This window comes from Vitis riparia, chromosome 6, assembly GCF_004353265.1.
Source record: "Vitis riparia cultivar Riparia Gloire de Montpellier isolate 1030 chromosome 6, EGFV_Vit.rip_1.0, whole genome shotgun sequence".
NCBI lineage: Eukaryota > Viridiplantae > Streptophyta > Magnoliopsida > Vitales > Vitaceae > Vitis > Vitis riparia.
Genome location: NC_048436.1, coordinates 4491898 through 4519561, shown reverse-complemented (window position 1 = coordinate 4519561; position 27664 = coordinate 4491898). Strand labels below are relative to the sequence as shown.

The following is a 27664-nucleotide window of genomic DNA, read 5'->3' as shown; positions in this document are numbered from 1 at the left end:
GTGATCAAACTTCAATTACAGAAAGAAACATAGCTACTACTTAGACTAAAATCTAGATTGTGATCCTTTCAAACCAATCACATTTACTTCTGAGACATATGGGGGTTCAAATCAATTAAGCTCCTATAAAAGCATATATGTCATAACTCATTCATCCACAATGCCACTCTTTGAATTTCTTTTAACTCTCTCCTTTCTGTCATTGATTGAATCTTTACAAATAATCAAACATCTTTTACTGGCATGCCACAGCTGCACTAACAGTAAGATCAACAAGATACATGATCTCAACAAAGATGGTTCCCAAAAGAATGGTTAATCAAAATAATCAACAATTTTCTTTTCACACAGAAAAACCTTCCATATCATCACCATACTCCATCAATATATTTAGTTGCATCTGTACATGTTGCCGGGTGCATTTACATAGCTCAAACAAACAGGAACATTCTCACACTAAACCACTCTCAGGGCACACCATTTTTTTTTTTTTTTCTTGTTTGAAGAAACAAACCTTTTTAACTTAACAAAAGGAAAAAGAAAAAGGAAAAGAGAGAGGAAAAGAAAAGAAATTCTCTATCCCTAGATTATCAGATATCAAAATCATGATTTTGAGCCTTTGTGTAATTTTCTGGAAGAAAAAAATGTTTTTTTTTTTTTTTTTTTTCTATGAAGAAAAAAATGAAAGTTTCAGTCATTTTTCTTTCATGGTTCCAGAGCCCTTTGGAAGCAGATTTCTCACTCCAGTGACAATGTGGAACCTCCATCTACATGGCTGTCCTCCTTGTAATGCAGCTGGAGTGATTGCCCATTTGCTTGGTCTCCTTTACTAAAGGAAGCTACATGAAGACTGTTGCTAACTGCACAAATCCATAATTTCTGGGTAGGGCTTGACATCTCAGGATTCCTGTCATGTACCTTGCACACAGTAGTCATGAGTACCTATTTGATCGAGCTGCTTCTGACCCTCGGGAGGATGAGTGCCCATATGATCCCCAAACCTCCCGCCATTGTCTCCTGCTACTGCTTCTCTCAAATGGAAAATTTTGGACATCTGTATGGACTCTTGATGTGCTGCTTCCATTTCCTCTCTTCTGTGCATTCCTCATCTCCTCTTCATGGTCGTACCGTGAGCGCTGCACATAGACAGTAGTAGATCAATACACAAAAAAGTTTCAGAAGGAGAAAAATCAAGGGATTAACAGTTGCTGCTAACTAGGAGTGTATTTTTACATAGTAGGGATGTAGGAGATGAATACAACTGAACTCAACTGCATAGGCAAACCAAGTTATTTGCAGTTGGCTGCATAAATCCTTTTTGATATTTGGCTATATTTAGGGGTACATTTTTCTCACTACTTGAATGGTTGAACCCACATACTTTTCAGCAATCCTCTTGTTCTTTGTCCAACCTTCAACTTGAATTAAGTAACTCCTTTGAATAGGCTCATTTTGAAATTTCAAACTTGTCCTCATCATCTTTGATATATGCCACCGCCTCTAACTTTCTCAAGTGTATTAATTCCTTATTCTATCTTTTGTACCACTGCTATTCATCCATCTAAGCATTGTAATTTCAGATATAGTCATTTTTTTTAATCATTTTGTATCTTAGTTGCTCAACATTTGGCAACATAAAGTATGATAAATGTTCTACCCATCTCGTGAAATTTTCCTTTAGCTTAATAGTATTCTACTACCACATGACACTCTGAAGCATTTTCCACCTCATCCATCAGGATAACATGACTGACCACTTTTAGGTATCTCTTGGCCATCAATTTAAAAATGCTCTAATTCTATTTCTAGTTTTGCTGAAAATCATATTCATACAATATATATATAGATCAGTCCTAAATTATCTAAAAACTTTAGATCCTAAATTATCCTTCATGGTTATTACTTAAAATTAGCTTATACTGAATTAAAACTCTTTAGAAAATGACATGTACCATAGGATTATAGATGCATTGCAGATACTTTGGCTGTCTTTTTCTATAGTTATCGAGAAGCTTAAGGGGAGAGCATTATGGAGGGGGGCCTTTCTAGCTACCTTGTGGATTGTCTGGCTTGAGAGCAATTTTAGAATTCTTGAGGACTGAAGAAACCCCTGGATGATTTATCGGAGAGCTAATGTGATTTCACAACTCTCTGGATGTAAGTAATCAAGGAATTCAGCTGCATTCCTCAGGTATCATTTTACTCAAAAAGAAAAAATTTTGATGATCGGGCAAGGATTTTGTCTGGCTTGTGAGGATGCTTGAATCTTTGAGAGTAGGAAAAAAAAAATCCATGGATGATTTACGGGGTAGTTATATTATCTCATGACCCTTTGGATGTAAGTCATCAAGTTCACTCATCGATTTGCATGATTAGACATCAATTTGCAGACCTCTGGGTGGGTGGGGGGTTTGTGTGTCCTGTGGGGTGGGTGGTTGGGCTGAATGAGTTTCTTCCCTGACTCAACTTGGAAGGCCCGATAGAGGCAAAGTCATATCTTCATCTTTCATATCAAAATAATTAAGTCACTAATCCCTGTTCTCTGTATCCTGTCAAGTTATTATATATCTTTCTGCCTATCCTTTTATACCTAATAAACCATCCTCCACCTGACAAGACTTTATTTTTCACCTCCTTGACTTCTCTTTTTGGTCAAGCTACATCTTTCCAAAGTTTTCTCACTCTTACATCTATATGAAGCTTCACAATAATCTTTTAACTAACTGTTAAAATACCTTCATATTCCACCACCAAATTTTTTGTTCAATCAGTTCATCTGATCATACTGGGGCTGCATATGTACTGATTATACTATATGTCTCTTTTACCAGAACTGGCTTCATTAAATTTCTCTCCTTTTTCCTTTTGAATGTCGGTTAAAATTTATTACAGTATCCAATTGAATAACTACAATTTTTCCTGCCATTAAATTTTTTTCCTGTGAACCCAAAGTTTATACCTATGCTTTCCATTTGCATAGATTTTTCTTACATCCAACTTAATTTCTTATCAACAAACTATGTCAGTCCTTGTCATCATATTACTAATCCATCCCTTTTGCTAAGTACATCACTCTCTTGGACTCATCCATTAAAGTATTGGAACAATAACATACCTAAATGATATGACAGGGATAGCAAAATACTGAGAACTCAACATACCTCTAATGCAAATGAGTGAATCACTAAAACATATAGAAGAAATTTAACTTAGGTTGAGAAACTTCAAGAAATTCAAAGAGTTCTGACACAAAGCTATTATGATAATGCAAAAGCAAGACAAGTTGATAGCCCTGCGCTAGACTAGTGCTATACAGTTGCCAGGTGTTCATATTACATCATCCAGTGCTTTCATATTGTTAATTTGGAAGCAACTTGTGATGTATGACAGAAAAACTGAATACTAATCTATGATAAGAAACCAGTTGTAATGAAGAAGGGCAAAACAAAGGAAAGTTAAAAGTTCTGTTAGTAACATGTACAAATAGAACAAGCAAAATAAGGAAAAAGATAAGGAAATAAGCATATAAGGTTATTGGGTGCTTGGGCATTTGTTATTCTTGCCTTTTGGTTTCTTGGGATGGCATGGGAATTTTGTGGGGAAGAAAAGAAGAAAACTGTGGAAGGACAGCCTTAGTGTGTTAATTTTGGACTATTTGGCAGGAGTGGGACCATAGGATGTTCAATTATATGGAGTGTTCAGTTTCTTACATAGTCCCTTCTTCTTTAATCCAGAGTTTGCTTGGGTACTGTTGTTGGCCCTAGCTTGAATTCATTGACCCTATGGGGTCTCACCAGTATGGTTTTGGCTCTTTTTCTTTCAAGCCTATTGGCATCCTTTGTATACTTGTGGTGCTTATTTTCTGATCGATGCTTGTTAATGAATCTCTATTTGTCTATCACAAAAAAAAAAAAGACATTCCAGGCAATTGAATTATGGTCTATTTGTCTAATGCATATTTCCTCACAACAAACCCCCTCAAACAAAAGATTACAGCCAAATTTTGCCTAGAGAAATAGAAAGAAGCTCTTCCTGAGTTATAACACAGTTCAAATGCCGCATCTAGAGCTAGGAATGATTTTGACAACTTTTACCAGAAAGAACAGGCAATTCCCAGGTGAACATTCCATGGGAGAGGACTCATGGATGCACAAAAGCATAATAAATAATGCACAGCATAATAAGTATGTGAAACCTTTGATGGGTCTGAAAGGATTGCATATGCCTCTCCAATCATTTTGAAAAGCTTGTCCGCATCCCTGTGGACCTCTTCTGCTATTTCCTTCCAAAACCCACCATCCCCATTCTCACTTTTTGCCAAGGATTGACCAGTCTACATCAATAAAGAATTTGTTAAAAGGGTCAATGGTTGTCATGTGCATAACAAGCAGCAGATACTGAAGTTTAAGACCTTGTCAGGATGATGTCTAAGTGCAGCTTTCCGATATGCCTTCTTAATATCTGATGCCGAGGCAGATGGTTCAACTCCCCTGTCATTAAGATTTGGACATCACATGATTTTAGAATCACAAGATTAACTGATCGCAATTTCCAGAGGAAGCAAGTTGCACTAACACAAGCATTTTAAAGGCATTGTCTCATCCAAATGCCAACTCACATAGTATGTCCTTCAGAAACAAATAACACTTAATTCACATACACATTGGAATGACCAAATATGTCCAACATAGGGTATTAGTACGAACTGATTAAGGGCATATTTATCTTTGAAGAGTAATTCATTTGAGTACATGCCAGAGAAATAGCACATAGAAAAAGTACCAAGCAAAATTGAAAGTGCTCTTAAAAACCCACACTGGATTGTGAGAAGAACCCAAGAAACAACAAAGGAGAAAAGAAACTACAGTATCAAGATGTTCTCAATAGCCTCTGGTCTCAAACTTGACAGTAATTTGGTTAGCACTTGCCAATTGTTAGGTTTTGAAGTAGGTAAGTGGTCTTTCAGGTATCAAGGCTTCCTTTGCGAAGCAATTCCAGGGCTACTGAGTTTGGGACCTGATTGCTAAAAAGTCATTAAGTACCTTTAAGGGAAGAAAAAGGGTTACATCTCTTTGGGAGAGCATCACCGATACAAGCTTGGATTTCCAATATTTTGGTTTACATCCTTCCCCATTTTAGTATCCCAACCACAATAGGTAATAGAGTTGGGAAGACACTAAGGGATCATCTTTGGAGCAGGGTTTAAGAAGAAACAAAGAGACCACTTAGTTAGATGGATATGGTTGTTCTTAAGCCTAAGGAGGTTAGGTTTAGTAAGGTGATTCCTTGAGATACAGCCCTTGCCAGAAAATGGTTCTGGAAATTCACTGGAGAGAAAACTCATCCTCATGGCATTTGGTGGTCAAAAGGAAGTATGGCCTTCAAGCAAAATGTAGGATGCTAGTTTAAATAACAAGGCCATTTTTTTTTTGTATAGGTAAAGATCAATTTTATTAAAAGCGGCTACCAAAAGGGTGCACAAAAGTATACAAGGTGTTGTACACATGGCGCCATATTTAAAGATAAAGTCATTCCAAAAAAGTCAATCATTTCCTTATTTAAAGATAAACTCAATCATTGACAAGGAGCTATCTCCTATGTGCACTGAAACTAATTCCAAAAAATTATATATAAATGATAGTTTAATTTCTTGATCCACATATCCATGTTTTTGGAAGTTCTCCTATTTCTCTTTTTCCATGTAGTCTAAAATAAGCATAAAGGAGCTACTCTCTATGCTTTCTTCCTCTTTTTCTTTGCAAAGGATCTATGCCAGCTTAGACGGACATCTTTAACTAAGGAGAGCATCACCAACTAATCATCAAATAGAGTATAAATTAATTGCTAAGGCATGACTACTTTGGAAAAATGAAGGACGATGTGATTCACAATTTCTTCCTCTCCTTTACACAAATAACACCTACTCCACAACCTCTAAACCCTCCTTTTGAGTTGATCCAAGGTCAGAATTCTTCCCCATGAAGCTTCCCAAGCAAAAAAGCTAACCTTCATTAGGACCCATAGGTTCCACATAATGTTGAATGGAAACTCCTCCATTCTACTATTTTTTTAAAGAGGAATATAGAGATTTAATTGTAAATTTGTCACTCTTTGATATCTGTCAAATCATATTATCCTCCACATCCCCTTCTAATTGTCTACCCTTGCAATCTCCTAAAAAAAAGCCTCCACCTCTCCCAACTCCATGTTGTTGTTCTCATGAACAAAGGATTCCAACAACCTTCCTCCCTGTTAAGCTTCCACAAATCAGCTATCCATGCATCTTTAGTACATGCAATAGAGAACGACTCAAGAAAGGCCTTTTTGAGGGAGCCATTGCCACACCACCTATCCTTCCAAAATTTTACTCTCCTACCCCTTCATACCCTAAACCCAATCTTAATTAGAAACTCCTCCACCCTCTCTTAATAGCCTTCCACAAACCCACTCCATATCCTTCCCTCAATGCTCTTGAAGACCATCTCCCTCCTTCCTCTTCATACTTCCTTATGATCACTTGCTTCCATAGGGAAGCATTCTCAGTTGTGAATCTCTAACACCCTTTCCAAGGAGGGTCTTGTTTAGAATTTGACAAACTTTTGATACCTAAGCCTCCATCCCTTTTCTCCATGCAGATTGTCAACCGTTTCACCAGATGAGGCCTTGTTTGAAGCCCTAAACTCGCCTTTCTCAAAATGACAAATAATGATATGTAGCATATTGGTAAGCTAGACTGAGTGCTTTTGACCAAAGTCAATCTACTTCCTTTTGATAAGTATTGTCTCTTCCACATGACAAGCCCTTTTTGAAATCTTTCCTCCAATACATCCCAAACTCCCATTGATTTGAAAGGAGCTCCCAATGGGAGGCCTAGATAGTTGGTGGGAATAAAACCCACTCTACAACCCAAAATCCTAGTCAGATCCTTTGAATCAACAATAGCCTTATTGAGATCAACTTAGTTTTCTACAAACTAATTGTTAAACCTGAGATTGCCTCAAATCACATGAAAGCACAACTTAAGCATTCCATATGCTCCTTGGTAAAGTTGCAAAGAATCAGGGTGTCATCAGAAAATAAAAGGTGGAACACTTCTATAGCTTCTCTTCCTCTCCTACAAGTTAAGAACCCCTCTATAAAGCCCTTTCTTCGCCCTTTTCAAGGTATAGGATAGTGCCTCCATTGCCATAATGAAGAGATAAAGGGAAAGAGGGTCACTATGTCTCAAGCCTTTGGAATTTTAATAGACTCTCATTTGGATCCTATTAATCAAAACTGAAAAATAAGCTGAATAAATGCGCCACTTCATCCATCTTAACTACTTAGTTCCAAATCCCATTTGTTTTCACACTTGCTAGCTTGACATGACCATAAGCTTTCTCAGAATCCATCCTATAAATTACCTCACTCTCTATGATTTTCATCCTTGAGTCAACGACTTTACTTTTTATGATGATTGCACCCAAAATTCGTCTACCCTCAATAAATGCATGCTGGAAATTCATACCACTTTTTCCACCACCCTTTGTAGTCTGTTAGCCAAGAGCTTATAAAGCCTTCCACCAAATTGATAAGGCAGAAATCTTTCAAATCTTTTGCATCCCCTTTTTTCGGACTAGCACTATGAAAGTGACAATTAAGCTTCTTTCAAAAGAACCCAACTCATTGAACCTCATGGAAAAGCCTATTACCTTACTCTTAACAAAGTCCCAACAAAATGAGGGAGATGTCTTTTTCCTCTACTTTGTTTTGAAGGATACATTTCCCTCTCTTAGTTTTTTTTTTTTTTGATCAATACATTTCCCTCTCTTAGTTATTTTTCACTTTTTAATAAATGTCATTTTCTTATCAAAGGTTCTAAATATATTTGTGTCCTTAAGTGCAAGAAATCGGGCCAAACACTTGAAGAGGTGCCTCTAAAATAATATGAAGTATCAACACCTCCTTTAGCCAAAGAGTTTGTCTTCTTGTTCACATACTTAAGCATCCAGCCTAACTTAACCCCTAAAGAAGAAGTTTCAAAATGTCATGAAAGAAATAGTTATTTCACCAAGATCTTCGACTCCCACATCTTGCTCAACCAATAACCACAAAAAAGTCTTTCCATTCAATAAATGAGTCATGTCATAGTAGGGACCCAAAAGAGGTCCTTCGGAAGGAGCAAGGATTGCAATTATAATAGCATTACTCATCACTAGTTAATCTTTTTTTTGTTATAAGTAAGAGATTGTATTAAAGAGCAAAAAGCGCACAAGAGTACATCGGGGGTATACAATGAGCTAAAAACAAAACAAAACAAAACAAAAACAAAAAACAAGGGGGGGAGGGGGGGAAACAAAACAACTCCCACCCTCAAGAAGGACCAAACCATCTACACAATCAATTAAGGACAAAGAATTCCCATGAATGTACACCTGAATCCACAAAGCAATATTGTAAAGGAAAGAACTTTTAAGACTTTGATCTAACATCTCCTTATCGTCAAATACTCTTCGATTTTTTTCCTTCCAATTACTCCAAAAAAATACATAAAGGGGGCCGCTCTCCAAGCCTTCCTATGCCTTCTTCCCATAGGATAACCTAGCCACCCTAAGAGGGTGTTCCGAACTGAACCAGAAATAACCCATTGGATCCCACATAAAGAGAACACTAAGAGCCATAAGACCTTTGCCTTAGCACAAGGAAGAAGAATGTGGTCAATGGGTTCCAACTCCTCTTTGCAAAGAGCACACCCATTGACTAGCGACCAACCTCTTCTTTGGAATTGATCTAAAGTTGACACCTTCCCCCAACAAGCTTCCCAAACAAAAAACCTCATCTTAGAGAGGACCCAAGGATTCTAGATAATCCCTACTGGAAAAAGGGTAGCACCATCTGGTTCATGGAAAGAAATGGAGGAACTTTAAAATTTCTATTTTCACTTTAAACGTCTCCCGAATAAGTAAGAGAAACTCTTAGTAACACATACACTATATAACCTTATAATAGTAGTGAAGTATCTTCAAGACTTTCTAAAATAAAATTCTTTAGAATTTTTACTTGAACTTCAAAGAAAAGGAAGGACAACAAGAAAAGACATAGACAACTTGATTCTCCATCAAATTATACAAAATTATGATTGGAAACTCATCTTCCTCCATTAGTATTGAGGTCCTAACCTAGTGACATGAGATTTCTAACCCAATACATGTTGGAAAAAAATGGTAGCTTGGGACTGAACTAGCTACCTAGATTTCAGTGAACCAGAAAACCTAACCCTTAAATAGATCTAGTAAACCTATTAGATCTGTTAGGATTCAAACCCATGCTTGTTGCTATAAGTTAGCTTAATACATATGAGTTTTCCCATACATTCAAAAAAAAAAAACACTAATAAGCTTAAGCTGTTCAAAAATTTGGAAAAAAAAAAAATGATGAGAAACTTACAAAATGAGGTACATATCCAAGGGGATGTCTTTTCTGTCTTCTTCTTCCATTAAGGAAAGTCGCAACTGAGCTTGTCTAAGATCATTTCCAAAGCTTGTTGATCTGTCATATCCTCCAGGCTGATTCACCTTCTCCTCCAGTTGCTTTGAGAGAAGAGATACAAGTCTCTGAAGATCAGAAGTTGCTTGTCCGTAATCTCTAATCATCTCAAATAAAGTGGCTCGTCTAGAAATAGCCTGCAAAAGTGTAAACACGATTAATCTACAAATATTACCAATACAGCTGTTGAAATGAGAGTATGAAAATTTTTATAGCGGAGCTACTAGAAATGAAATCAACATGAAGAATGCACACAAATCAAACTTAGAAGTTAAAAAAGGATATTTTTTGGAGGAATACCTTATTCTACTTTTTATGATTATGATCGATGTTACATGGGTTTGGGTACAGGTGGAGGAGTGTTTATAGGTGTTTGATCCTTCACATCTCACATCACAAATTTTAGGATACATGGACTTGGCTTAAAAATGACCTTGAACGGTACTTTGAAATGAAATAATAAAGAAAAAAATTAATTAGAAGTCAATTAGAAAAAAAAAAACTCTATTTCTTTTCTCTTTTATCCCTATTTAAAAAAAATAAATCAAAATAGTTCATTTCTGAAGCAAAGTTGGAGTATCTGACAAAACACAACTATGTTGAGTGAAGTGGAAGAGTCTGTATATACAAAATGAAGGTCAAGCTGAGGAAATGAATAACTCATAATTTCTCTTTTATAGGAAATGAATTTTACTGACAAAGAGGAAATATACAACTAGAGAAGATCTCTCTTGGATAGGATGGATGGCTATTGAAGCTAACCTTCTAGTACTTTTGGAGGGCCAGATTTAGCTCATGGTATGGGCATCAGAAACCTTCTCGTGGAAGAGAATTTTGCAGTTGTTATTTCTCAGGTTCCTTTAGGAAGGGAAGGTTCTTGGATGTTTACTTTGGCAAAGACATGGTACTCTCCATTTCTTAGAGGCCTTGTATGGGTATCAGGAACCTTCTTCTAGTAGGGAAACCTGCAGTGGTAATTTCTCGGGTTCCTTAAGCGAAGGAAGGTCCTTGGATGTTTACTTGGCAAAAACATAGTCCCCCCCCATTCTTGAAGGCCTAGATCTTACAATCATGTGGCTGATAACTAAGAGTGGAGTTAGTGCTTTGCAACGGAATTAATAAGTGTCCATTTGGATACACTTCCTGTTTTTTATTTTTAAAATTAGAAACTTCTATATAAAAGTAGAGCATCTTGCACAAAAAGTATAGATTCATGTTATATCTTCAAAAATCACTTTCAAAAATTTTAAAATTTAAGGTAGTAAAATTTTTTTGATTGATACCTCAATTTTTTTAAACAGTTTTTAAAAACATTACTTTTTTCATGTAATTCTTGTATGTTATATACAAATTAGTATGATTTTTTTATTTTAAAAAACAAAAAAATAGGAAGTGTAACCAAACGGGCACTAAGCGAATCATATCAATCATTCTTGATATTTATTTTGGCTTAATCTTCTTCTATCTTTTGTTTTAGTTTTGGATCTTTATCTTTCGCTTAGCTTAAAGGATACATCATCCTTCTTTGCTTATTTATACGGTTTCATTTCTTTGAAAAGAAAATAAAGGATCTTTTTGGATAAGGAAAGAACCACAAAAGCAAAATAAGGGCAGAAATATAACCAAGGGGTGTGACATGGAATTCCCATAGATAAATTCCATTTTGACAAGACCCTTTTTTTACAAGAAAATCCACTTACCCCAATCAAAGGGAAGAACCATTTCTAGTAGCAATATCCAAAAGGACACCAACTTCACAAAAAATGTTCTGAAAAAGCCAAATACCAGAGCACTATATGCTAGTAGAATTGATGTGTTAGTCATGGTATAACACAATTTTCTTGTCTACTAGGGTGTCAGGATGCTTCATGCACATTTGAATGAATCCATGTTCTTCACACATGACTTCTCCTCTCTGCCTTTCTGTTCTCTTTTACAGACTGAATATTAACTTGTACATTTTTTTTAATGGTGACTTTTACCAACTAGTACATGAAAATGTAATGGAAAGACAAAAGAGTCTAATTTTCCTCAGGATGTTCAAACAACCCCCAAAAGTCCTAGACTAGCAAGATTATGTAAAGGAGCTATAAAAATTATATCATTTTAGAGGCAAACCTTTAGATAATTTCCATCAAGAGCTATGGCCAAGCTGCAATCTGCAATGGCATCAGATATTTGGCCCAACGCTTTGTGGGCAGCAGAACGATTGCAAAAACAAATAGCTGTAAAAGGACGTGACACAATGTTGCATGACAAAGCAGCAGTATAGTGTTCAACAGCCTCTGCATGCCTTCCTGATTGAAATGCTTCATTTCCTGCATTCTGCAGTTGACAAAAATGTACTTCAATAGTAAAAACATTGGTGAGCTGTAAATCATGCATGCCTTTCAGTGTAGTAGTACTTGGCTTAAAATTTTAAATATTGAAAGATAACAAGCTATTAGACCATGTGCTTATTCCAATCTTGTTAAGCACATTGATGGTGGAATGGAGAAATCTCATTTCCAGATGCAACAGCATCCACAATAACAAATAAAGACCTCAGGTTTTCCAAAATAAATCATGAATTTGATAATCATTCAGGCAAACTGGAGATATTGGTGTGCAGATTAGAGAACCATATTTGATAACCTTGCACATATGCATGTGTTAAGTTAAAAAATTAAGTATTGAGAAATTTAACTGATAACTATCTTCTTGCATATTTCTTGCGGGGTGGTTAGCACTTCAACGTTTGGGTCTCTGAGAGTCCTAAGGGCTTGGCCATGGAAGGTTCCTCGATTATCAAAACAAAAAAAAGGAAAGGGGATTGGATAAGGGCAGGAAAGGGAATGAGAATCAGAATCAGAAATTTTATTTAAGTGTTTACTTGTAATGTAGGAAATGGAATGGGAATGAATATGATTGCCTTTGAAGCGTATAAAATTACCACTTTACCCTAATGCACACAATTTTCATAATTATTATTAAAGATTTAAAACACTTTATTAAATGGAACTGAAAATTAATAATTTACTTTTGTAACACTAGCATTTAAAAAAGAAAAAAAAAATCATTAATTTAAATTATAAAATTATTTTTTAATTTAAATTATAAAATTATTTTTTAAAATTTTAAATTACTTATTGTTAGGGGGTTAATTAGACATCACACTGTTTTTTAAAAAATTTTAATTTTAGCATGATAAAAATTAAAATTTACTTTTCAAAGGAAAAATCTTAACCGCAAGGGTTTTTTAAGATCAAATATTTGAGACATTGTAATTATAGTTTTAAAAATCCATGATTTAAATATTTAATAAATATATAAAATTTGTAAACCTTTTTATTAATTTTACATATTCAAATGTAAAATTATTTAATTTTATTTTAATTTTAAATATTTATTTTTAAATATTCAAATATTTAATAATTGTTCTTAATATTAGGGCAAAATGGAAAATTTATTGTGATTCCCTTTCTAGGAATCACATTCCTCAACTAGATGAGGGGAAACTCATTCCTCCATTTTGGAGAATGGGTTTCCTTGAAAATAGTGGGACCCCGTTCTTTTTTCATTCCTATATTAATGTAAACAAGGAAATGGAAAGGAAAAGGAATCACTCCCATTCCTTCCATTCCCTTTCTTGGAAGTAAACATGCCATTTGAAGGAACAAAAAAATTTACATAAAGGAAAAAAAAAATGCATTCAAAGAAAGAAGGAGAGAGAGAAAGAGAGATTGGCGTCTTGAAGCGTACCTTCAAGCCTCCCAAGAAAAGAAACTTACCTTCACAAGAATCCACGAATTCCAAATTATCTTTAAGGGGAAAGGGATGGTATAATTTTTCTCTATCAAAGAGTAAAACTCTCTTACAGAGAAAACCCCTTTGTTATCTTCCTTCCACACCACTCTATCCTCCTCCTCCATCTTTATTGTCTGTCCTTGGAGCTTAGAAAGAAACCTCTCTATGACACCTAACTCCCAATCGTTCAAATTCCTAACAAAATGAAAGTCCCAATTTACCCTTTCCCCACTTTGCTCCCAAAAATCAGCTACTCATGCCTCATTCGAATCAGAAAGCGCAAATAGGAAAGGAAAGATCTCACATAAGGGTTGCTCATTGCACCATCTATCTTTCCAGAACTTCACTCTGCTCTTGTTACCCACCTCAAAGGAAGTCTTTGTATAAAAAAATCCAACTGCTTCCCAATCTCTTTCCAAACCCCAACCTTTAAGGGCTTTATAACCACTCCTGACCTCCAACCCCCTTCTTCCTCCCCAAAATTTCCCTCTATGATTTTCTTCCACATTGAATCTCTTTCACTAAAAAAGCGCCAACACCATTTGCAAAGAAGGGCCTTATTAAGCAAAGAAAGAGAGTGAACACCTAGTCCACCTTTTGATTTTGCTTTACAAATGGAAGACCACTTGACTAAGTGCATTTTGTTCTCTAAGGCCCCTCCTCTACATAGAAAATCCCTTTGAATTTTCTCTAATCTCAACCTTACAATTCTTGGGATGGTGAACAAAGACATAAAATAGATTAGTAAATTGGCAAGGGTAATGCGAAGTAAAGTGAGTCTCCTGACTTTTGAGAGGTGTTGTCTCTTCCATAATGAAAGCCTCTTACGAAACCATGTTGCGAAATGGGATATCTTACCATCTCATTTTGTGGTTTTGGATGGAACAATTATGATGCTATGTAATGCTACATGAACTGTGAAATAATTCCTCTAGTCAAGTCTATATTATGTCTCTCCTCTATAAAAAGGGCTATGATAGGAATAGAAACTTGACAAAAAGTCAGCCACTACCTAAAATAACAAGATTAACAAAAATAAACTACTAATATTACTTCCATCAATAAAAAAAATAAAAAATAAAAAATCTCTATAGGACAATGAAACTAAACTACCATTATCTTCCTTCTTTTTGAATAAACCCTAGGAATTCATTCCTCATCGGTAACATATATATGATACGAGCTTGTAGTGACTATGATTGTTTTCCTCTTTCCTTATTTGGACTAGTCAATAACAAATATGTCCAGTAATTTCACGTCTGAGACATATCCTATACCCATATCCATGTAACATTGGGTTTGATACAAATACTTGATCCATTTTGTAGCATCCATGTAAAACAAGTCAGGAATAATATTATTTTTTAAGTGCAAAAAAATAAAAAAAATAGAATGGTGTACCTTATGACGCAGTAGTTCACGAACAGTGGCAGCCAAGGGTATGGATGATTCCAGAGTTTTGTTCCCATTCCTGCACAGTCTAAGTAGCATGAGGAACTTCAACCCCAGTGAACAGTTCCCCAATTTGAATTGTAACACATTATAAGGGATGAAAAGAGAAGGGAAAAAAGACAAGAAAACAAAAAATTAAGGTTCAACATATCAATGGATCATGTTGATTACTTCTCTGTGACATACCCAAATTCCTTTTGCTTCTCTAGTAATGTAAGAGCATCCTCAAGCCTTCCTAGATAAAAGTAAGACTTGAAAATCAAGCGGACCCGCCAGAGCCTGAATGAGGAGTCCTTTGAGAGTCCAGAACCATCTAGATTTGCTAAATGACCATCAGAACCTAAAGTAGGAGAATTCTTTTCGGCAGAACCAAGTGTCTGTTCACACAACTGAATCACCTCTTCGTACTTCCGCAGCTGCTAGATGCCACAAAAATTAACCCAAGTCTAGTGAGCTATAGTTGTTCAAGTTAATTGGTTAGACAAATAGTGTATCATTGACTCTCATTTTTAAGTAGATCATGAGCAAAATTTTCATGGAAAATTGAAGCAGCGCAAACCATAAAAAGAGCCTCTGCTTTCATTTCAAGTAATTTCTCTGAGAACGAGCTAATTATCAAAGCCTCATCAAGTATTCCCAAAGCAGTCTCTACATCCCTAGATGTTCGTTGTTCCAAAAGCTCGGCAGAATGGTTCATGCAATCAGATACTTTCTGTGAATCAGGGAAAAAAAATGTAGGTTACCATATCCTGTACCATGGAGCATATTGATGATTTTGCAGTATGTTGAAAAGAAATATTCAAGCAACAATCCATACCTGTGTCTTTTGAAGGCCATCAGATGCTTCCACTGCAATTTTCCGGTCCACACAGCTATCATTTCCTAACTGCAAGCACTTCTTGAAATATAAAGATGCATCTTCAACTTCCCCTAGGGCAAGGTAACAACTAAAGAGAAAACAAAAGAGATGTACCAAATCAGGGATTTAATCTTTTGTTGGTATTAAGCACACAATGAAACTGAATGTAGCCAGTGCTGCAGCTCAACAGCACTAAAAGCAAAGTTTGGAGTGGAAAAGACAGACTGATTGCATGCTAGTCCTGGAACATGTATGCATAAAAAAAATTTGCTATAGTATCCCAAGTTTCTTCAGGAATTGACATGTCATGTTGAGTATCTCACTTTCTACACCACTATACCCCTTTTTTTTTTATTGGAAACGCCACAAAGATATATTAATATAAAAAAGAAGTACAAGAAGAAGGATGAAAAATCCTCCCACCAAAGACAACTAAATTACAGGAAAATACACATAAAACAAACGAACTCCCACTAAGGACCAATCCTATGGAGTACACACCGCTATCCAATCCAACTGAATCACATTAAGGGGAGTCCCCTTAAATGCCTTGGAACAGAAAGCCCAAAGGGAAGTAAGGAAAACAATAGAGTCCCAAAGGAACTCTGAATTCCTTGCTTTATCCTCGAAAATCCTTGCGTTTCTTTCCCACCACACAACCCGAATTAGAGCTATGCTCGCAGCTTGCCACAAAACTATCCCTCTCTTAGAATTATCGAAGCCTTTAAATTTGATGGACATCATGTCATATATGCTCCTTGGGGAAACCCAATCCATCTTAGCTAACTGAAATAACCTGTGCCACAACCCAATCGTCAAGGAACAATGAAGAAAAAGGTGATCTGCTGATTCCCCGTGCTTCATGCACATGATACAAATATCAGGACTAAGGACTTTGTAGGGTCTTCTCACTTGTAACATGTCATTAGTATTCACCTTCTTGTGTGCCACTAACCAGACAAGGGACTTCACTTTGAAAGGAACTTGAGAATTCCACACGAACTTTGACGGAAAGTTCTGAGGAGATCCAGAAGATTGAGATAATGCTAGAAAAAAGGATTTGACTGAAAAAAGCCCTGAAGAGGATAATGGCCATAATCTGGCATCTGGGACCGAAGGAGAGAGATACAAATCATCAAGAGACCGTATAAGGCCTTCTAAGTCCTTAATCTCACTATCCCCTTCATTATGCGTAAATTTTTTTTTTTCGATAAGTAAACACACATATATTAGCAAAAGGCAAAGCGCCACATAGCATACAGGGAGTATACGAGGCGATGAAGGCCTCACAACAAAAAGACCAAAAAACAACAAAAACCCACCAGCCCTTAATTGGAGGCTAACCACTCCAGGAAACCTATAAGGGAACGAGGCTCCGCACCATTATACAATTTTGCCCATCCCCACATATTTTTTTTTTTTTCGATAAGTAAACACACATATATTAGCAAAAGGCATAGCGCCGCATAGCATACAGGGAGTATACGAGGCGACGAAGGTCTCACAACAAAAAGACCAAAAAACAACAAAAACCCACCAGCCCTTAATTGGAGGCTAACCACTCCAGGAAACCTATAAGGGAACGAGGCTCCGCACCATTATACAATTTTGCCCACCCCCACATATTACAAACAAAAGTATACTTAACTTTCTGTAAAGCTAACTCCCCCCCTAAATGCTAATCTATTCCTTTCCTTCCACACCGTTCAAAAAATAAATAACGGTATGGATCTCCAAATTTTCTTCCTCTTTTTACCCACAAATGGACCCTTCCAGCTGATAACCGCGTCCTTTACAGTTTCTGGAAAGACCCATTGGGCTCCAAACAAACTAAGAACCATCCCCCCAACACCTTAACCACTGTACAATGAATAAGAAGATGATTAACATTTTCCTCATCACTACCACATAAATAACACCGATTAGGAATCTGCCATCCTCTCTTTTGAAGCCTATCAATAGTAAGAACCCTCCCCCAAGTAGCTTCCCACGCAAAAAACGCTAGCTTGGAAGGAACGTTCTCCACCCAAATGCCCTTTTTGGGAAACAAAGCAGTACCATGGCTGGTCAGCAGCCCATACGCGTCCTTGACGTCAAACTTCCCATGTTTTCCCCCCTTCCATAAGACCAAGTCCTCCTCCAAATTAATTCTTTGACTCCTTAGGATTTGAAGCAATTCGTCAACCAAGGACAGCTCCCAATCATTGAAGCCTCTAATAATTTAGATGTTCAACACACAAAAGAAGTATAAAACATGTAATTACAGAAAATGATTGCATGGAACTTCTATCTTGATCTCCTTGCTTAATTATATATAATTGTATATATAACTCCTTTCAGGAATATATATATATATATATGTGTGTGTGTGTGTGTGTGTGTTGTGATATCATTCATCAACAAGAAAATGAACTAATTACTTGTAAGTTAAGCAATAAATAAGTTCAGTGACAATTGAAATTTCCCATTGCTGTAGCATAGATACACAATTTCTAATCACCGTGCACTCAGAATAGAAAATCAGTAACAAAAAGCAGTGTTAGCCTTACCTTGCAGCTCTAACTTGCACCCTGAGAAAGTTGTGATCTATACCAGCAGCCAACAAACAGTCTCCTAGTGCTTCTCTCATTCTTCCAAGAGACATCCGTGTTGCAGCACGGTTGCTATAACACAGCATCAAAGCCCTGAGACAGCTTTTAGATGTCTCACTTTGAGAAATGCAATTCACCCCTTGTGTGTAACAGTCCTCAGCTTTAGACAAATCCCCATTTGTGTAGGCTTGGTTTCCCCTGATATAAATCACATTAAACTGTTAGAATTAAAGCAGATTCTTAGTATCTAATTGTGTCCTAGAATCTGTCTAGATTCATATAAGATGGTTTAGTTAATAATTTAAAGAAATCTTTTGTATTTTTTTAGTAGGTAGCAGATTATGGAGTGATTCTCTGAATGCATAGTTGTATTATACTCTTTGATTATTTCCTTTTAAGCTGTACAATGTGTATTAATACCCCTGTAAATTTTTCTAATCAATCAAGGGAAGAAGTATTCATAATCTTTTCTTGCTCTTCCACTCATATGGTACCAGAGCAGGAAAGAATCCTATAATTTGCTTTCCTGGTGTTTTTATTTGGCCTTCATCGCTGATCTCATCCTGCAAAATTCTTCTTTAGTCTTTTGTAACAAGTTTGGAATTTATAGCCACTTTTTCTTGTCTTTCTGCCTAGTTCTTTACCAATGGCAGAAGTCTGTCAAAAACTACTGCTGGAACATCCCTCGGCCAAAATCAATCATCCATTATGAAAATCCATCTCTACAAATTACTTCTGAAAAACTAAATGGTTAAAACTTCCTTGAGTGGTTGCTGTCAACAAAACTCTTTTGTAAAAGGGAAAATAGGATATTTGCTTGGTACTATTAAGGAACCAAAAGGTTTTTAATCCTTCCTTTGAATCATGGGATGCTCAAATTCCATGATTATATCATGGTTGATTAACTCTATGCGACCAGAAATTAGTAAACCATTTCTATTCCTCTCTTCGGCCAAGGAAGTTTGGGATGTGGTATCCCAATTGTATTCAAAGAAGGGAAATGTTGCTTGAATTTTTGAGTTGAAGATGACATCCATGACACCAAATAGAGGGAACTCACTGTGACCACCAATTACAGCACTATGAAAGCCCTGCGGCAAGAGTTTGAACTTTATCAACACTTTCTGCAGTGGAAGCAGCAAAGCTGGCTGGGATGTTGGAACAAGATCGAGTTTTTGAATTCCTTGTTGGATTCAATCCAGAGTTTGATCAAGTTAGGGATCATATACTTGGTAAAGAACCTCTTCCTTCCATACAAGAACTATATGCATAGTGAAGAGAACCATAGGATTGTGATGACGAAATTGAATCCGCAAAAGAATTCAGCACTCAAAACTATTCAGGAGAGCCCCATAAGCCACAATTCTACTGATCAGTTTAAGCTAGGAATGAAGAAAAATAAAGAAAAAGACACTCACTTGTGTTATTAATGCTACAAACCGAGACATACTAGAGAAATGTGTTGGAAGCTGCATGGAAAACCTCCTCTTAGTGACAAAGGAAACAAGCAACACTACAAGAAAGCTTAGAAAAGTGTAACCACTCAGAACTCTGAACCTACAGATGGTACTACTTAGCATTCAGATGATGCACCATTCACCAAAAATCAGTTGGAGGCCTTGTACAAAATGTTGGGATAAACCGGAAGTTCTAACCATTCATGTACTTTCACTTAATCAAGTAATATCTATAGATCATTGATTCAAAGGCAACAAATCACATGATTGGGTAAGTGGTCCGTTGCTTGTTTGGAAAAAAAGGATGGGGATCGTGCTATGCATAATCTCTTCAATTCAAACAAGGCTTTACTCGAAAATTGGAGTTGGATGTTTGCAACAAAAAGAGAGTTCTTATGGAAATTGGTTATAATAGAAAAGTTTGGAGAAGGGGAAGGGGATGGTGTTTATAGGGTGTGCAGGACAGCAATGGGGTGAGGGTGTGGAAAGCTATCAAAAATGAGTGGGAGGTCATAAAATACAGGTCTTGATTCATTGTTGGGAATGGTGGGATCGTGTGGGAAAACTATTGGGTGGAAGCGTGAAAGGCAATCAGAAATGAATGGAAGGTTGTAAAAAGTAGGTCTTGTTTCATTGTTGAGAATGACAGGAGGGTAAAATTTTGGAAAGATAGATGGTGCAATGACTTATCCTTCGAAGAGTCCTCAATGTTATTCTTTATAGCAACTACCAAACATGATTGGGAAGCAGAGGTGTGGGGGCTGGTCAGGGAGGAGGGTAGATGGAGTCCCTGTTTCGCAAGACAATTCAATAATTAGGAACTTGAGGAAGTGCTCTTTTTAAGGGAATTGCATTCTTTGTCACTTAAAAAGGATGAGGAAGATAAACTGAGCTGGAAGGAAACTAAGTGCAGTAAGTTCACTATTAAATCCCTATACACCTCCTTAGCTAAGGGAGGTAGAGACCTTTCCTCGGAATCATACTGTGGAATCCTTGGATCTGTACAAGTGTAGGCTTATTTGCTTAGGAAGTAGCATGGGGAAGACTCCTGATGCTAGATCAGCTCAAAAGGAGAGGATAGATTTTTCCAAATAGATATTACATGTGCAAAGGTGATGAAGAACCAGTTGATTTACTCTCTATTTGGGGTGGTTTGGATGATGCATTCTACAATTAAAGGAAACTTGTTGTGTTGACATGACTCATTTGTGGGGAAGAAACAAAAGAAAGCTTGAAGGGCACTTGTTTTGAATTTATGGATAGAAAGAAATAGGAGGTTTCTTAATGGAGTCGAACAGGACCAAACAATCAATTCTTATTTTATACCTATTTTTTAGGAATGGCTTAAACTATAAAGGACCACGTAATGTCTATGATAGACTTTGTAGATTGGTTGAACCTAAGTAAGGATAGGGAGTTTTTTCTTCCTCTTTCCTAGGTTAGCCTTTAGGTGCATATTACATTGTATATACTTTAGCACACCTCATCTTAGGTGCTTCTATTATATTTTCTTATTTGCCTATTAAAAAAAGCAAAAATAAAATAAAATCAAATCAAATGACTAGTGATTCACATGTTTTCTTAACCTATAATCCATGTCCAAGAAAAGACAAGGTAAAGCTTGCCAATGGCTCCTTTATTTCCACTCATGGTAAAGGTTAAGTTCCTATATCCATTTTTTTACTCTATCAGTAAAGTTACAAATGCATTAAATTGTTCTATAACTTCCTCTCCTACTCACTATGTTTTTTAGGACCTAGCTATAAGGAAGAGGATTGGCAATGGTGAAGAGAAATCAGGTTATATCTCCTAAGTAGTAAAGTGAAGAAAAACCCTCAAGTTCATGTTACCCAAGCATTGAAGAATAAAGAGAAGAAAATCTAGCTATTGCAATATGGTTAGGTCATCCAACTTTTGTTTCCTTTATACAATTTTTTCTAGTCCTGAAATGTCCAAGTTCCAGTTTGAAATTTGTGAATTATCCAAAAGTCATTGTGTTCCATTTCTAGTGAGTAATAAAAAAAATCAAAGATTCCTTTTTCCATTGTTTACAGTGATGTGTGGGGTCCATCTCAAGTTAGTTCTTATTTCAGCTTTAAATGGTTCATAAGTTTCAATGATGATTGTACTTGCACGACTTGGATTTATCTTCTCAAAGATAAGTTCAAAATTGCCTCATTTTAATTGAATTTTCAGATTAAGGGTCTTAGAAGGCATGCGGTTTATTAAATAGGCAGCAGGTTAGACAACATCATTCCAATAAATCTTTAGGACACTACGGGTAAACATTAAAGCCCTAGCAACTACTAACAAATGCCTATTTTTGCTCTCAACCACTTCATTTTCTTGGGGTGTATTTGTACATGAGGAAAGGTCTATAATCCCATTTTCAAGAAAATGAATCCCCAAGATGTTATTGAAGTACTCTTTCAATTCAGGTCCTAAAAACCTTGTCTCTTAATGTCAACATATTTGGATCCCTTCCTATTAAGGTCTTTGGATGTTTAACCCTTGTTCATCTCCCGAGTATACAAAGATCTAAACTTGATCCTAGAGCTCTTAGGTGCAATTTTTCTAGGTTATTCTCCTACTCAAAAGGGATTGAAATGTTCTCATCCTCCTACCAAGAAAAAATTTGTAACCATGGACATCAAATTCTTTGAAGAACTTTCATATTTTTGTAAGACTGATCTTCAAGGAGAGAAAACAAGTGATGTAAAAGATCTGTCCCACTCCCCATGTTAGTTGAGTCTCGTCTATCCAATACCAAATGCTGTTTCAAGTGTTCCTACTAGTGTTCCTGATCAGCCTAGCAACCAAATAGATACCAGAAATCAAGAAAACAACAAGGAGGGCAACTCAAAGTTGGAAAGGGTTGAAAATGTGTCAAGTTCACTGGTTTACTCAAGAAGGAAATAGGGGAAGGCCATCTCTTTCTCATGGCCAATCTTCAAACCTGGAAACAAGTAATTTTAATACTCTTCCTTCTTCTAAACCTTTTCTTGATACCGTTCTTGATATCCCTACTGCTATTAGGAAGAGTGTTATAAGACGTTAAAAACATCATCTTTTGAAATTGTGTGTCATTTCATTGTCTTAATTACAACTTTTAAGCTGTCACTACAAAATTAACCTCTATCTCTATTCCCAACAATGTATACAAGGCCTCTAAAAGATTCAAGGTGGAAGGAAGCTATATTTGAGGAGATGAGAGCTTTACATAAAAACAAAACATGATTAACTAATTAAACTACCAAGAGGAAAGAAAACAGTGGGTTGCAATTGAGTGTTCACTATCAAATACAGGGTTGATAGGTCCATTGAGATGTATAAAGTAAGGTTGGTTGTGAAGGGATATACCCAAACTGATGGTTTTGACTATTAAGAAACATTTCCCCCATTGCAAAAATGAATTTCATAAAAGTCCTATTGTCATTGGCAATTAATCTAGACTAGTCATTACATCAATTGATGATAAAAATGCTTTTTTGACATGGAAAATTAGGGGAAAAGGTGTACATGGTTTTTTCACCTGGTTTTGAGGACCCTTTTCACAATAGAAAAGTGTGTAAATCAAATAAATCACTATATGGACTGAAACAATCCTTGAGAGCCTCATTTGAAAGATTTGTTGAGTTTCTACGCACCTATGAATACTTTCAAAGTCAAGCGAATCATACTTTATTCTTGAAACACTCACCACGTATGAAAATTACTGTGTTTATTATCTATGTAGATGAAATCATTGTCACAAATGCTAATGTGGGTAAATCAAAGGCATGAAGAATCGCTTAGCCAAAGAATTCGAGATAAAGGACTTGGGGAATCTAAGATACTTTCTTGGAATGGAGGTAGCAAGGTCAAACAACAATATTATGGTGCCTCAATGAAAATATGTGCAAAACTTAACTAAAAGAAACCGGAATACAGTCTGCAAACCAGCGGACACACACATTAACCCCAACCATAAATTAGGGTCCATCATAGAAGAGAATCCTATTGACAAAAGAAGGTCAAAGGTTGGATGGAAAATTGGTCTATTTTATCCCATACCAGGCCTAATACAGCCCATGTAGTAAGTATGGTAAGTCAGTTTATGCAGTCACCATTGGAATGCCACATGGATGCAGTTCCGTAAATTCTAAGATATTTAAAAGCTACTCCAAGGGACTTCTGTTTTTTAAGAATGGCCATCTCCAAGTAGAAGCCTATATTGATGCAAACTGGGTTTGTGTTTCTTATGGATAGAAGACCAACATTGGAATATTGTACTTTTGTGGGAGGCAATTTTGTTGCACGAGGAAGTAAGACATATCTGCTTGTAGCACGATCTAATGCTGAAGCTGAATTCCAGTAAATTTTTGTGGACTAAAATTCTAGTCAATGCATGTAAATTAGAGCCTATGAAGATCTATTGTGACAATAAAGCAACAATCAACAATGCGCATAATCTAATTCAACATGATCACACCAAACATATTGAGGTGGATAGGCACTTCATCAAGGAAAAAATTAAGAGTAGACAAATTTCCACATCTTTTGTGACAACCAAACATCGGTTAGCAGACATTTTCACAAAAGGAATCTCAAGAACAATGTTTGACTCCATAGTTAGCAAGTGGGAATGCATGACATCTTCACACCAGCTTAAGGGGAAGAGTTAGAATTAAAGCAGATTCTTAGCATCTAATTATGTCCCAAAATCTATCCAGAATCTTTTGTATTTTTTTAATACATAGCAGATTAAGGAGTGAATCCAGGGATCACATGGCTGTATTATACTCTTTGATTATTTCCTTTTAAGTAGTACAGTGTGTATTAATACCCCTGTAAATTTTTCTAATCAATCAAGGGAACAATTATACCTAATCCTTTCTTGTTCTTCCTCTTATATAAACACTTTCAAAAAAAACAAAAAGAGAAGGAAAAATGATAATTGCAAAACTGGTGAGACTAATTATCATAAATCATAGCCACATAACCAAAGAACCATCTAGACCAAAACGAAATCCATAAAAAAAAATAAAAATTCAAACCAAGGATCAATAAAATGACAAGAACTTGAATGCATATAGTAAATACCTCAATCGCCATTTCTCACAGGCTTCCTGAGCTGCAAGAGTTGCAGCAGAAGTAGAGTTAAACTCTTGCTTGATATCCTTTTGCTTATCCACTTCGGTAGAATCAGTACCATTCCTCCCTTTGCATACAGAAGTAGATATGTTTCCCTTTTGACCTCGCCCTTGGGATGAAAGTGGTGAGGTACCAGAAAGTGGGAAAAACTGCACAGAGGATGATGTATATGGAACTTTTAAATTTGGAGCTGAATCGTATGAATCAGGAGCAACTTTTATACGATTTTTCTTTCTATGGTAGCGCATTGCTGCTGCTGACTGATCTTGACCAGAGGAAGATGCAGCAAAGGTAAAATTAGTGCTGCCAACATCTTCTGAGCTTGAGGCAAAACAAAATTGTGTTCTGCCATCATTATCTTGCTTGTCAATGTTTGAGATTAAACTAACTTCAGTTTCTGCTGAAGTAGCAGCGATATCACTGTTAATGTCAAATTGCTCTGTCAGAGACTTGAAGCTTTCAGTTTCAGTCCCAGAAACAGACTCTTCTAGAGAACCTCCAGCACCAACCTTTGATCAAAACAATCCTCATCACCTTCTTTTGTTTCTCTGCCTTTCACATCATCAACATTGATATTCAAGCATTGTGTTGCAACAACCAAATCTTCATCTATTGCATCATTTGAAACTGTTTGATGAGAATCAGTTGATGCATAGCTCTTGTCAAGATGAATAGACTCCACCGATATCTCAGAGGTTTCTCTTGAAAACTGATTATCAGCCAGTGTTTCTTGATACGGGGAAACATCCATTGGAGAATAAGATTCAGAAGCCTCTGGGTTTTCTTGGGAACCGCTTTCTCTTAAAACAAAATCTTGCCCAAGCCACCGCTGGTTTGGGTTGGGTTGCTTCAACTTTTCCTTCCTTCTCTTGACTCTTGTGTCACCAACTGCTGCCCTCTTCGCACTGAATTCTATTTTTTGATTAACACTAGAAAATAGGTCAACCTTCGGGTTTGGTGTACTGAAGTCTACATGGGGTGTCCCTCTTTCTTCAAGTTTATTAGCAAAACTAAACATGTCCTCAGATTTGTCCATGGAAGGTGCCTGAAAAGCATTCTCATATGCTTGCAAGTGAATGTCATGAGATGAAAATGAAGATGTTCCAGGTTTTCCTTTCATTTTGATGTCATCATTTGATTGGTCTAAGGGGCCTTGGCTGCCACTTAAATTCTTAACACTTGTCACTGCCTGGAAAGTGAATTTTGTGGGAATTGAATTACCAACATTGTGGAATTTCTCACCACCCAATTTTTCTGTATTTGTTTGACCAGAGGTATCTCCTACCCCGTTTCTGATTTTCATCTTCCTCATGTCATCAGCCAATGAATTCTCTGCTATTCCACTAAAATAACCCCTAGCACTTCCAGTGCTTCCAAAAAGAAAACTGTTCTTGTTAATTGTCTCGTTATCAGCCTCTTCCTTCTCAACAACATTAGTATTCACAGACTCCTCGATGTTCAAATTCTTCATCTGATCATGAAGTGTACTTGATGAGCTTCCCATGAAAGAATCAATACCCTTCCTACTGCTTCCAAACACAAATTTATTTGCATCAATCAAATTAATAGCAACATTACCATCTTCACTCTTGTTTGATTTCTTCAGTTCATTTGAGCGTTGAAATCCCAGGCTCCTGCCTAAGGAACCACCCACATTGTCACCTCTCTGAAAGGTGAATCGGGTTTTATCTGTCACACTTGAGTCAATGTTCGAATTATTACTTTTCTCAAAACATTCCCGATTCACTGCAGCTTCAATATTCAACTTCCTCATCTCATTCGGCAGCTCTGATGCCAAACTTTCATCAAAACCAGAGCCATCAACCAATCCCTCTGAAACACTAGAACTTGCTCTGCCACCCACATTTTCATTCGCAATTTTCAACTTCCTCATTTCATCTAGAATTTCATTACCTGGATTCAGATTTAGGTTTGGATTACTCCTATTTGCACCAAACACAAATGACTCATTTCCACCACTCGGCTCTTCCTCAAAAGACATGTCGGAAACTGGTCGGAATGGATTAAATCCAGGGCCCACCCGAGTTTCCGGGGCTGCATTCGATGACCTAGGATGCTGAGAATTCAAGTGTTTCCTCGCCTTCCCGAGACGCGGCTTCGAAACACCCGAACTCAACCCAAATGCCTCATTTTCTGATCCCGATCGCGGCATCACCCACGAATTGAAGCTAAAATTCTGATTAATTTCGCTCGAATTCGGAAACCCAGAAGCTCTGTTACCAGCGTTTGACGACTTCATCTTCTCCTTTAAACAAAACTCAGAAAAATCGACAAGCGGAGAATGAGAAATCTGACCGTTAGGGTTAGGGTTCCGCGGAGAGTGTACGGACGGCAGGTGCAGGACAATCGACGAGGTGCCGGAGTCTATCAACGCCGGCGACATGACAACACGGTAGTCATCAAATCGAACGGCTGAGAAAGTGGCGGTGATCGGACGGTGGAGAATGCACTTTTGGCGTGGATTTTTATTTAGAAGATTTTGAGTATCTGATGATCTTTCTGATATGTTTGGGCTTGAAGCCTTGGTTTTAGGGGTATGATTGGTTTTTGTTTTTTTTTTCAAAAACAGTTTTTCTGTTTTTGGAAACAAAGGAAAATGGGTAACTGCTAGGGGATTCCTTTTGGAAACTCTTTTCTGAAACTACTATCTCAAATTCATCCTTCAAGGTGATTCAGATTTCTTTCTCTAAATGGAATTTTTTTTTTCCGGGTCTGTTTGGTTGTTAAGAAAAAGAGGAAAGAAAAAAAAATTGTTACAGCTTTTTTTTTTTTTTTTTTGATAAAATTATTTTTATATAAAATTTGTATTTTATAAACTTCACTTCCTATTTTGTCATTTA

The 27664-nt window shown here is 36.6% G+C and overlaps 1 protein-coding gene across 1 annotated transcript; it reads right to left on the bottom strand.

Annotated features, from left to right (window-relative positions):
- Positions 1-175: 175 nt before the first annotated feature.
- Positions 176-27399, bottom strand: LOC117915649. Its single transcript, XM_034831271.1, is given in 12 exon segments — positions 176-1136; positions 4196-4333; positions 4412-4490; positions 9427-9662; positions 11644-11850; positions 14713-14782; positions 14950-15179; positions 15323-15475; positions 15581-15710; positions 18172-18411; positions 24753-25320; positions 25323-27399. Coding segments are annotated over 12 exon segments (4140 nt in total). The 5' UTR covers positions 27208-27399; the 3' UTR covers positions 176-932.
- Between the last annotated feature and the right edge of the window lie 265 nt (positions 27400-27664).